Raw genomic sequence first — 11,134 nt, 5'->3', positions numbered from 1 at the left:
AACTTTGTTATTTTCTTTAATTGTGTTGTTTTCCTTCCATTTACTTAAAACCATTCAATTACATGACTCTGGAAGACAACTTAACAAAGATTACCCATCTATATTTATACAATCTTATTTACATTTAAGCATCCAAATGTAACAAAGCATAGTCTATCATCAGAAAAGTGCTTGAATGTAGTGGAAGAAAGAGACCATGCAAGGTGAAGAGAATTTACAAAAAGCAGAAGAAAAAAATGTGCTCAACTTGCTATACTGTACATATCTCAACAAAACAAAACAAACAAAACACAGAAAATCCAAACTCATAGCATATTTTATCCACAGTGCATTGTGTTTTTATAGCTTCATCGTGATAGATATCTATCATAATAACTACATATCTTTTAATGTTGTACTCTAAATAGTACTACTGAGAACGTGCAGCCGTAGAGGCCGCACATAGCTGACATTCATACAAAGTGAAACAGTGAAAAATGAATAGATTGGACTTCATGGACATACAAGCATCTTGCTAAGACAGAGCTGCTTAGTGGGCCGAGTGCCAAAAACACAGTTTCCCTGTCTAACCAACCAAAGAGCAGCGAAAAGGGAAGGAGTTCGGGAGGAAGTGGCTGCTATTATGTAACAAAACACTCCTGCTGTCAAAAGAAAATGCCATATAAAGCCATATAAACTTCTCTAAAAGTCTCCCCTCATCACAACCATGAATGTCTCTGAATGAAAGAACAAAAGAAGCTTGCTGTGTTGCTAACTAGCTATTTGAAAACTGGCTCTTCCACTTTGCCCACTGATATTTAGCTCAGATAAAGGTGTGTATATCTAAAATCCGATTTGAAACAGTTCAAGAGTCAAACATAAGATTCCTTGGCGTAAGAAAATTCCTCAAACATGGGCTGGCTACATCTCCGTGACACAACCTCATGATGACCCGCAGACACAGACTCCGACATGGCTCTCTGGCGGAAAGGCAGCCGCTGCTCAACAACATTGGCCCCTTGAGAAAAACAGTCTGTGTACTGATTGACAGCACATGTAGAGGGGAATTCATAGTTTACAGAGGCTGGACGGGACCTTCTCTCCAGCTTGATGACGTCATGTACAGTCATCGATCCATACTGTGGAGGAAGGCCTGCGCTCTGAACCGCCTGCTCGTATGAAGGAGGCTTGCAGGGCATCTTGCTGTCCACCTGCTTGAACACTTCGATGGCCGAAAGAGGGCGCGGTTTGTGCAGGAGCTCAGCTGGTGGATCTGCTTCACTCTGAGAGTCCTCCTGGAGAGTTTCACAGGAGAAGGCGTTTTCCTTCTGAGAGTCTTTCTTCATGCTGCTCCTGCTGAAGGCCCCTAAGCTTCTGGTCCTCATTAGGACTTTACTGGCAACTCTCATGGACTGTGAGCGCCTTTTCTCCTCTGTAATCTGTTTTGCAACGTCCTGCTGCGCCTTTGCAGCAATCGAAGGCTGAATGGTGGTGTTTGCTCTCCTGGAGCAGGCTGGCGACCCCACAGGGGAGCTGGTAAACACAGAGCCCTCTGACTGATTAGAGGCAGCGCTCTCCAGGGAGGAGCATGAGCAGTTAGCTGACATGTAAGGCAGTGGATCCATGTTGGAGCTGCTGCTCAGTTTTGGAAAAGACAACAATGGCATCGCTCCATCTCGTCCTTTGCACAAGAAAGAGTCATCTGAGATCTGCTTTTTCAGAGGCTGCTCCTCAAAGTCCCTCCTCTCCACCGAGCAGTCGTCGTGGCTTCTGGAGTGGCTGCACACGCTCTCAAGATCAGGTGAGAGGAGGATGATGGGCTCAGAGCAGCGGCGGTTGAATGGTGGCTTTGTGTTGAACATGCCATCAGCTGGCCAAGAGGAGGCTGCAAAGCTGGGACTGAGAGAGGAAGACGAGCCCGTCTCTCCATGTGTGAAGCTGGTGCTCTCTCCTGTCTCTGCATCTCCATCTGGGTCGGTGCTGTCGTACGCAGAGTCATGATGCTGAGAGGACAGAGAGTCTGCAGGGTTGGAAAGGGGGACATGGTTAGGGTCTCTGAATTTTACAAGTTGTCAGTTACTCAATTTACACAAACAACAATTTAACATAACTTGATAAGGGACTGTACAAACATTATTGGGGGAAGGTGTGGTCAGAAAATGAGAAGGATTATGTATTTATTTATTTGCTGAAAAAGTGGCAGTCTGATATTTTTGATAGAGCAAGGAAGGGTTAATTGTCCTATGCCCCAAATTCATATTTTATTTAATCTATTTCCTGCAGGATGTACCTTGAATAAAGGTTGAATATTTAAGTCAGAAATATGCCATTTGTGCGTGTCATGAATTAGAAAGTGGAACAATCATGTCGCTGTTCAAGGGTTTTATTTTCTAGTTGTTAGCAGGAGCAATATCTAAGCTTTGAGAAACACAGATTGAACTTTGTCTCTAAAAGAGTGCACCATTTTTTCACCAGACTTCGCTTCTCTTTAACAGAACTACAGTCAAGTCAAATACATCATAAGGAGTTAAACCTGTAGTATAATGCATGTTCAACACAAGCCAATCTGTTGCTACTGATGGGTGAAGCACAACAGAATGCACCATTTGTAATGTTTTTCATTATTTTGGCATGTAAAAATGTTTTCCACATATATTGAGACTGAAGTCAGCTGAGTTGAGGAGTTAGAGAGGAGGGTGTTGCAACAGTCAAGGGGAGTGCCCAAATCATAAATTAATGACGGAGAAATCCTGGTCTAATTTTTTGTTGTTGTTTGTTTGTTTGTTTGTTTGTTAGGTTAGATATAAGTGTCAGCCCAGACAAATAATTTGTGTACAGTCCCTAAAGGGAGAAAGTAACACAGATTGGAGTGACTGAGTGGAGTGAGGGTGAATGTACCTGCATCAGTGTCCAACAGATTTGGAATATTTTCTCCAAGTATTTCACAATGCTCGATCAGGAACTGAGTTAGCTCTGTGACCTGCAACAAAGCAATAAAAGTAAAATGAACAACCGAAAATTCGATAAAGAATTCATAAATCAAAGCTGCCGTTCAAAACAGAGACAGTCCAGACGCCGCAGTACTTCCCTCTGTCTAAGATAGTGTTTTCTTATTATTACTTAACTAAATAACTAACAGGAGCCTGTGCAAGTCTAATCTCACTTGTGAAACCTTTTGAGGTTTTCTGCACTGAGAAACCACAAAGCTTCAAAGCACCAAAAGTGAGAACGTATACTCATAACACATCTCTCTACCTTCTTCGTCTTTTCCTGCTGCTGTTCCAGCGGGGTGTCGTCCAGCTGCAGCAGCGTGGGGGCGATGCACACTGCCAGGTTGTAGGCGTCCATCATGTTTGTATCAGCACTCTCAAGGATGTGATGGAGGACGCAGAGTAGGTGCTGCAGGAGGAGCTTATTGGGCCCTGGGAGGTCGTCTGACACCCTGTCAGCGGGGAGCAAAAGAGGGAAGGAAGAAAAAAGAGAGAGAACAGGAAGAAGACATTAGCTTGGCGCTCTTTTTTTTGTTTAAAGTTTCTTCCTCCTTTTAAACTGAAGACAGACTGAAAAGGAGAAGTGGCCTACGGATGGAGGACATCGGGAATGTTCAGCAAAACTCCGCTCAAAACACCCATGTGTTTATTTTTGACACAAACAGATTTCCTCTCACACATAAATGTCATCTATAAAATACACCCTGAGGGTCAGAGCTACAGGGAAATGTGAAATGTCTAGACTCATTAGCAGGTATTGATTACTTACTTTCTGACTTCCAGGGCCCTCTGCTGGGCGTCTTCATTGTCCAGAGCCGTCATCCAGTTGTTATAAAGTTCAGACACCAGCAGGCTGCCAGGAAGTTCCTTCAGAAAACTCTGCAGCAGACAAGACACAGACGATGATGAGACACAGGGTTTATAAATAGAAATAATCCGGCGTGACATTCAAACTAAACCAATCACTGTCTTTTTGATTGGGAATGGGTGAGAAAAACATTGTAGATGCTGACTTAAATACATTTTGTGTGTAGGAGACTAACTATTATAAAACCACTGTTAGTAGTGTTAGTAGTGGTGGTGGCAGTGGTACAATGGTGAGAGTAAGTGCTGTACTTAAGTACAATTTTAAGTTACTTGAGTATTTCCTATTTGTGCAACTTTATACATCTATTACTCTACATTTCAAGGGCAAATCTTGTACTTTTAGAGCACATTATTTTACAGTTTTAGTTAGCGGTACATTTTTAAGTTTTTTGTGCCAAAACCTTAATTTGTGAAGCAACTAAGCAATCCACTAATTGTAGGGCAGTGAAAATGACAATATTTCCCCCTGAAATGTAGCGTAGTGGAAGTGTAAAGTAGCATAAGATAAATAATACTTAATCTTTGTTCATCTTAAAATATTTGAGTAAAGTATAGATACCTCAATTGTTCTCAAGTACTTGAGTAAATGTTCTTAATTACATTCCACCAGGTATATAAAGTCAATAAATGTAACCCCACTTTTACCTGCTGCAACATTAACGTGATACCTATAATATACAGTCAGTAAATTTCTGTTGGTACTTTAAGCATATTTTGATGCTAATACTTCTGTACTTTACTTGTCTTGAATTCAGGACTTGTATCAGAGTATTTCTACTCTGTGGTTTTTCTCTAGTAACACATCTGAGTACTGCCTCCACCACTGTGCTGGTAGTAGTGGTAGTGTAGTTGGAGCAGTGGCTGCAGTAGTAGTTGTGGTTGTGGTGGTATTAGTCATGTAGTCATCAGGTGAAATAGTGTAATTCGTTACAAGGGTGTAGCAAGTTCTGTAGCGTAAGTGACTCTAATAGAGGTAAGATTAACAATAGTGTATACTAAAGTGGTAAAATATAACATGGGAACATACTTTGAGGAGCCCGACGAGCAGAACGACCGGCTGACCCTCTAGGTCCACCTCCAGGCCGCTGTTGAGTTGCTCCCTGATGTCCCGCATATTCTTTTTGTTGCACGGTTTCCGAAACACTCCCTCTGTGGACGGCCCTCTTTTCCTTAGCAACACCAGCACCTCCTGTGAGAGGACGAGAATGAAGGGACGAGAAAGAAGAAAGGTGAGGATACCGTGAATTAAAAAAAAAAAGAAAAGAAATAGCTTTTTGAGCTAGTGCATTTTAAGCTGAAGTCTATCAACATGCAGATCATGTGGTTTCCTGTCCTCATTAACAAACTCTAAGAAATGGTAAAAGTCAGGTAAGTAGGTGAGTGTTTGTTTTTCACATGTTGTCCTATATTCTGCTTTCTGTAGTTAGATTCCTCGAAAAAAAAAAAAAAGTGCCCAAAATGTTGGCATAATTTTAGGAACAAAAGAATAAATGTCAGTCTGTTATAGATATAAGAATTTTAGCTCTTTGTCTTCAGCCTCATAGAAACTTGAGTGGCAACAGGAAGTGATGAGATCTGACATTTGAGGTACAAAGTCAACTCACTGTGACTGGTTTGGGAAGTGAGCAGTTGTCTGGGCATATTTTGCAGAGGGGCTGTCCAAACAGCTGAGTCTTCGTGTCGGTTTCTGATCGGCATGCTTTGTTGATGAAACTTGAGCCCTTTCGGAGCCTCCGCACCAGGTTCCACTTGGTGTCTGATGACAGCAGAAAAGTGTATTTAACATTTTGTATTTTCAAATTGAAGTGTTCCATCTAAAACTTGCATTTACAACCATTTAAAATTAGTGCAACATTGCAGCAAAACCAGATAGCCAAAAATTGAGGCTAGAGTGCCAATGTGTCACTCTTATCAGTTGTTAGATTTCCCCTTTCTGTCTCTGTGGTTTCATCTCCACACAGTTAATGAGCCACCAAAAGCGGCCACATTCAAACTCACCAATGGGCTGCGACGTCAGCTTTTCCTCCTGGTTATTCAACTGCTTTGACACAGCAGAGATCTTTGTATCGCCCTGGCAACAAAATAAAGAAAAAAATGATGTGGTGACGAGCACACAAGAGGAACATGCAAGAAGGCGGAAGGGAGAGTGGGTTGAGTCTTTTCAACCACACAGCATTATACGCCCTCACCATTCATGCCTGCTAACACGTGAATGAGTTAGAGGGAAATAATCATATGACAAGAGCAAAAAAAACAATCAGATATATCTTTTTTAACCATATTGAAGTATAAAATCATTTTATTTAGACTGTATGTTTTGCAGCTACTGTATATTTCAGAAGTAACAGTCATCCAGCAAATATAGTTTCAGCATTAGTGCAAAGGTGCAGGTATCTTTCACAAATATCTTTGATCTCAAGAAGTCATCAAAGTTGTTTTTTCACTTACCTCAAGTGGAAACTCAATTAATTGTTCCATGCCACCTCCAGTTAGAGTTTTCGTCTATGGGGAAAAGAGGCAGGGAGACAGAGAGAGAAATATAAATTAGTAGAAGCACTTTTTTAAAAATATATTTTGGTTTCTATTGGACTTTGCCAAGCAGGCAGCGAGAGACTTACTGTGACACTGCCACTCAAAACCTTCATGAGGACGTCTGGAGGGGATGAAGCACAGCCCGCTCTCGCTTTTGCGTCTTTAATGTTTCTATGGCGAGAAAAAGCGATTTGTGAACTCACTCTTTGCACTGTCTGCTTGAGCATTCATAATTTGAGATTAAACATTGCCACAGAATATGTTTGTTATGTAACATTTTTGTGCATCAACCCAACAGTGCATAAATACACGCAATTCTAAGTGCTATATTGTAGGCAACTTGACTTGTTTGAGTTTTAAAGAATGACCATGACCTGGACGACCGAGAGTCTTCACCATAAATATACATACTTCTTTATAAAATAAACACTGTTCTTCATTATTTAAAGATTTTATCTTGCTGTAATCAACACTGCATTATCTAAAAGAGGCACTGGTAAAGCATAATAATTCTCAGTTCATCTGAAACTCAATGATACTGGCCCAAACTCTTTTTAAAATTCTTATTGTTTGGCTTTTTCTTAACCGATTGTATTTATTATACAATTTTATACTTTTTTTCTGACATGGGCATCTTTCTGATGAATTATTGTTTTCACTGTTAAAGACCGTGATGTTTTGTTTTGAAAGGTGCTGTATAAATAAACATATTATTCAGTTTGAATGAACTGGTACGTGTTTACTATCTGCTGCAATACTATGTTGACAACATTGATCAAAATGACTTTACTATCCATCTTTTAGCAATTACGAGAACTGAAAGCATATTTTCTAATAACATACAGATAAAATAATCTGAGAATAATGTTGTTTCTTACCTGTGTAGAGTATCTAACCAGCGTTCTTTCACCTCAGGCGAGCTGCGGGCAAAATAACAGCATGGTATGAGCTACTAATCCACAGAGAGAACCAAACAGGCCAGCAGATACAGTGGGTGGAATGAGACAAAGTGCGCACCCACGGTCTCTTTTAACAACTCTGATGGAAAGTGTCACTCAGTCATGGGAACAGGAAGCAGCGTCACGGCGGCCCCCAACCAGACACCTTCCACTTCCTCCTAGACCAGGTCTGCTGCAGCTTGGCGTCCACAAGTGGAAACATGACGACGAAACGTATACGTGTGCCCACACACTCACCTGAAGCACTTCACCTTATCATAACTTGTTATTCACGGTGGCCTCATTACTGCCAGGCAGCTTGCAGGATCATGTTTGCTTATTGAGTAAATGTCAACAAGTGAGCACATGGTTTCTCGTCCGTGTTCACCTTCATGTGAGTGAGAAGGAAAGTTTCACACACTGAATCATTATCAGAGATAAACCATCATATTCAGAAAATAAACAGTGTCTTGTTTTCAAACTCAAATCCTCTCTGGGGATTCATTATCCCCGAGGAAAACTAAGCAAGTCAAAACAAATCCCACCAGGGGATTCATCACTTTCTTGAAATACAAAGTGAGTGAGAAACTAAAAATGTTTTATTGTTTCATTGATTACTTTGCGAGAAACGTGGGAGTGAGTGAATAACAAAAATGACTGCCACATTTCTCAACTATGCGTGCCATTTTGTGCCTTTGATGAGACAGATGACTTGCCATTTACCGAAAGAAATAGTAAAATTCCTTAGAGAGGCATGAGACAGTGTTTCTCCTGCACTCTGCCTTTATTGTAAAGGCCAATATTTCTTAAAAAGTCATCTGATGTTAATCCCCTCACATGGAGATTAGTTAATAGGCCAGCTCCGCACTTCCTATTTTGCAACCTCTTGTCTTGTGATGCCGCAGTGAGGACTTTCTCTCTGCTACTTCCCTGTTTTCATGCAGGCCACAGATCAGTTGACCATTTACTACAAATGTGAGTATTCAGTGAACAGCCTCATATTTCATTTATCAAATAACTGATGACAAAAGAGACAAATAAGAAACAGAGAGCCTGTGCTGGCTGTAGCTTCATATTTAGACATCTGAGTTGTGAGAGAGAGTTTATGGTATTTTCAATTATGTAAATTTTTTTTTGCGCGATTTTTGAAATGTCAGCAACCTAAGTAATTCCAATGTGCACAGATCAAAATCATGTTAGGTTTTCCCACACAAGAAATTTGTCTTGGTTTGTCACAATAAAACAAAAGTCACGTAAACTGTTAAGTGAATTAAAACTGACTACAAGTAGAAAGCTCATTGTGAGTTTTTCACACTATGACAAGAACAGACTAAAAGACTGCACGACTATCTGTGCTCACCGTTTGTGTTTTTATTTGAGATTTCGTCTCAGGTTTTCAGATGAGAAGCCATAGGTGGTGCAGCCTGTTGTGTTGTATCTTGACACAGAAGAGGTTACCAGCTAGGTCAGGGGTCGGCAACCTTTACTCTCAAAAGAGCCATTTCCAGAGCCATTAATGAAATGCTAATACATTTTCATATTCTGTGTAAAGGCTACATATTTTTGCTACTGTAAAATTGAAGGAAAATCTTTAAAAAATAATCGCCATTCATTTCCATAAAATTTTTAGTCAGAGACACAGGAGCCACTGGAAAGGGGCTAAAGAGCCGCATGTGGCTCTAGAGCCACAGGTTGCCTACCCCTGAGCTAGGTCTAGGCAACAAAACTATTTGGTTAGGGTTAGGTAAGGACTGTTGCTAGTTGCATTAGTCGCGTGAGTCAACTCACATGACTGACAACTACATGATGAATGACTGACGTGACACAAAGTAACTTAACACTGACTTTTAGTTTCACATGGGACACAAACACAGGTTTCCTGGGTCAAAGTCCTGTGCTGTTTGGACCCACTGCCCTAAGCAGACTTTCTCATTTTTTAAACTTGGTCCCTTGCTCTGCCTGTATAATGAGGCTTCCAGTGGAGTTTGTTTGCTTGGTTTGTCTCATACACATGTCTATCATGGAGCTCGGAGATTTATTTCAAACTGTAGATCTCTTATTCACCACTGTGTCTAAAACACAAAATTGAATTGGCATGCTTTATGCACACACAGCCTCAGTCAGTGTTATGTTTTTGTTTACTAAGCTATTTTGTAAATTCTTACCTATTTATCCTCTCTTTTGAATATAAAATATGGAGATTATAATCTCTATTCACAAGACTTTTTGCATCTTGTGCCCAAAGTCAAGACTGAATTCTATTATTAGAATATTAGCAAAAAAATGAAAAAATGTCTAGAAAGCTATATTATTCAATAACAATAACTTTATATTCTAAATTATACTAAAGAAAAAGTAATAATAGAATTTTTTCAGCACTTTTTAAGGTAATTACTTAAATGATAAATTAGATTTAGATTATACTGCAGGAGTTGTGTGAGGGCTTGCAAACAAACATTTTGATATAGTTTTGCTTTTGTTTAATGCAAACCCTTTTTACTTCAGTTCATCGAGACTTGTCTCTTGTTTTAGGTTCTATGTTTACTGAAGGCATGCCAGCAAACAACAAGCAAAAAATCAATGTAACACAGGGTGAGTAAGGGATATAGCAGGGGTAATTTGAGATGTGATCCTCCTATAAGTGCAGCATTAGAGCACAGGAGAAAGATAACAAGAACATATGTTGTTGTTTGTGTGTGATGTGTTGCATCTGCTCACCAAAAACACACCAAACAAAAAGAGAAATCCCAGGCTAAGATGAGGGCCACTCTGAGGTCAATATCCCCCATCATTCCTTCTTCGTCCTCCGGTTCATCTTCAAAACCATAAAGCCAGATGTCCTTGAGGCTTACTCGGTACTTCAGACGATAGCTAGCAGTCGATCTGTTCAAGCAGAAGCAGGGAAGAAAGATGATAGCTATCACAACATTTTTTTTCAGCATTGAATTGCAGGTTTCGGTTCCACATATTTCTGTCGCAGTGATTTCACTCTTGGAACAGAGATAAAAAGCAATTTTCATAGCAAAATGTCTCCCCATTTGTTGCATATTAATAAAGAAATAAATGGCTGTAACTTATTATGTAAGGGCTTGCTTGAAAGTTGCACCTTCAAACTATGAACAGAAATCACCTGTACAGCCTCAGTAATTTGAAGGGAAAATAGATTTCTGTACACACAAACATGATGAGGGACATCAGTTTTTGATGCAAATACTGATTGTCAGGATAATGAGGCAAAAAACTGCTGTTGTGAAGCTTTTGGTTTACAGTTCAAAGCTAGTTTACATTTCTGAATAAATCGCTTTAAGAATAGGCGTTGAATAGGTGTGAAGCTACATATAAACTTCACACCACGCTCTTTGTGTCCTGTAGGGTGGGTGTTGAAAGAGACGGCGGTGGAGTGGGAATGAAAAGCTTTTGTTGGTTCAAAAACAGCTTCCACAAAAGTGACTATTAAGTGATCAGAGAAAAATCATTCCTTTCAAGGTATACATCCTTACAACTGCATTTCAGGTGTTTAAAGCATCTGCCTGTGACCCGCTGACCTCTGCGTGTTTGCAGGAGAGACACGCTGTCCAGATCCCTGAGCGCAATAGATTGGAGGAGAAAATAGAAAAGTCAGGCAAGAACGAAGACAAAGGGCGTGACATTGGGGGTTCAAGAGGTGTTATATTGTAGAAAGAGAGAAGGAAAAGTGATGTGCAACAGACCAGAAAGTAATATAGAAAGGCTGAAAGAAATGAACACGGACAGATTGAAACACTGGGGGGTCCTGGGGAAAATATGAAATTTACGCACCCACTGACCCACCGTGCACTGTTTATGTAC

At 40.3% G+C, this 11,134-nt stretch overlaps 1 protein-coding gene across 2 annotated transcripts; it reads right to left on the bottom strand.

The window, feature by feature from the left end:
• tagapb (T cell activation RhoGTPase activating protein b) lies at positions 1-10,160 on the bottom strand. Of its 2 annotated transcripts, none has more exons than XM_042503613.1 (11): positions 10,025-10,160; positions 7,247-7,288; positions 6,455-6,539; positions 6,285-6,338; positions 5,835-5,907; positions 5,441-5,592; positions 4,864-5,025; positions 3,739-3,848; positions 3,235-3,421; positions 2,878-2,959; positions 1-1,999 (listed from the first exon to the last, which is right to left on the bottom strand). In XM_042503613.1, the coding sequence occupies exons 1-11, from the start codon at positions 10,096-10,098 to the stop codon at positions 852-854; spliced, it is 2,169 nt and encodes a 722-aa protein (XP_042359547.1). In that variant the 5' UTR covers positions 10,099-10,160; the 3' UTR covers positions 1-851. The 2 variants fall into 2 exon arrangements, with proteins under 2 accessions (XP_042359547.1, XP_042359546.1); XM_042503612.1 differs by lacking the exon at positions 10,025-10,160 and adding an exon at positions 7,386-7,404.
• Between the last annotated feature and the right edge of the window lie 974 nt (positions 10,161-11,134).

The sequence above is a fragment of the Plectropomus leopardus genome, chromosome 16, assembly GCF_008729295.1.
Source record: "Plectropomus leopardus isolate mb chromosome 16, YSFRI_Pleo_2.0, whole genome shotgun sequence".
In the NCBI taxonomy this organism is placed as follows: Eukaryota; Metazoa; Chordata; class Actinopteri; order Perciformes; family Serranidae; genus Plectropomus; species Plectropomus leopardus.
The sequence above is the reverse complement of the archived record's forward strand: the minus strand, read 5'-3'. Positions and strand labels throughout refer to the sequence as shown.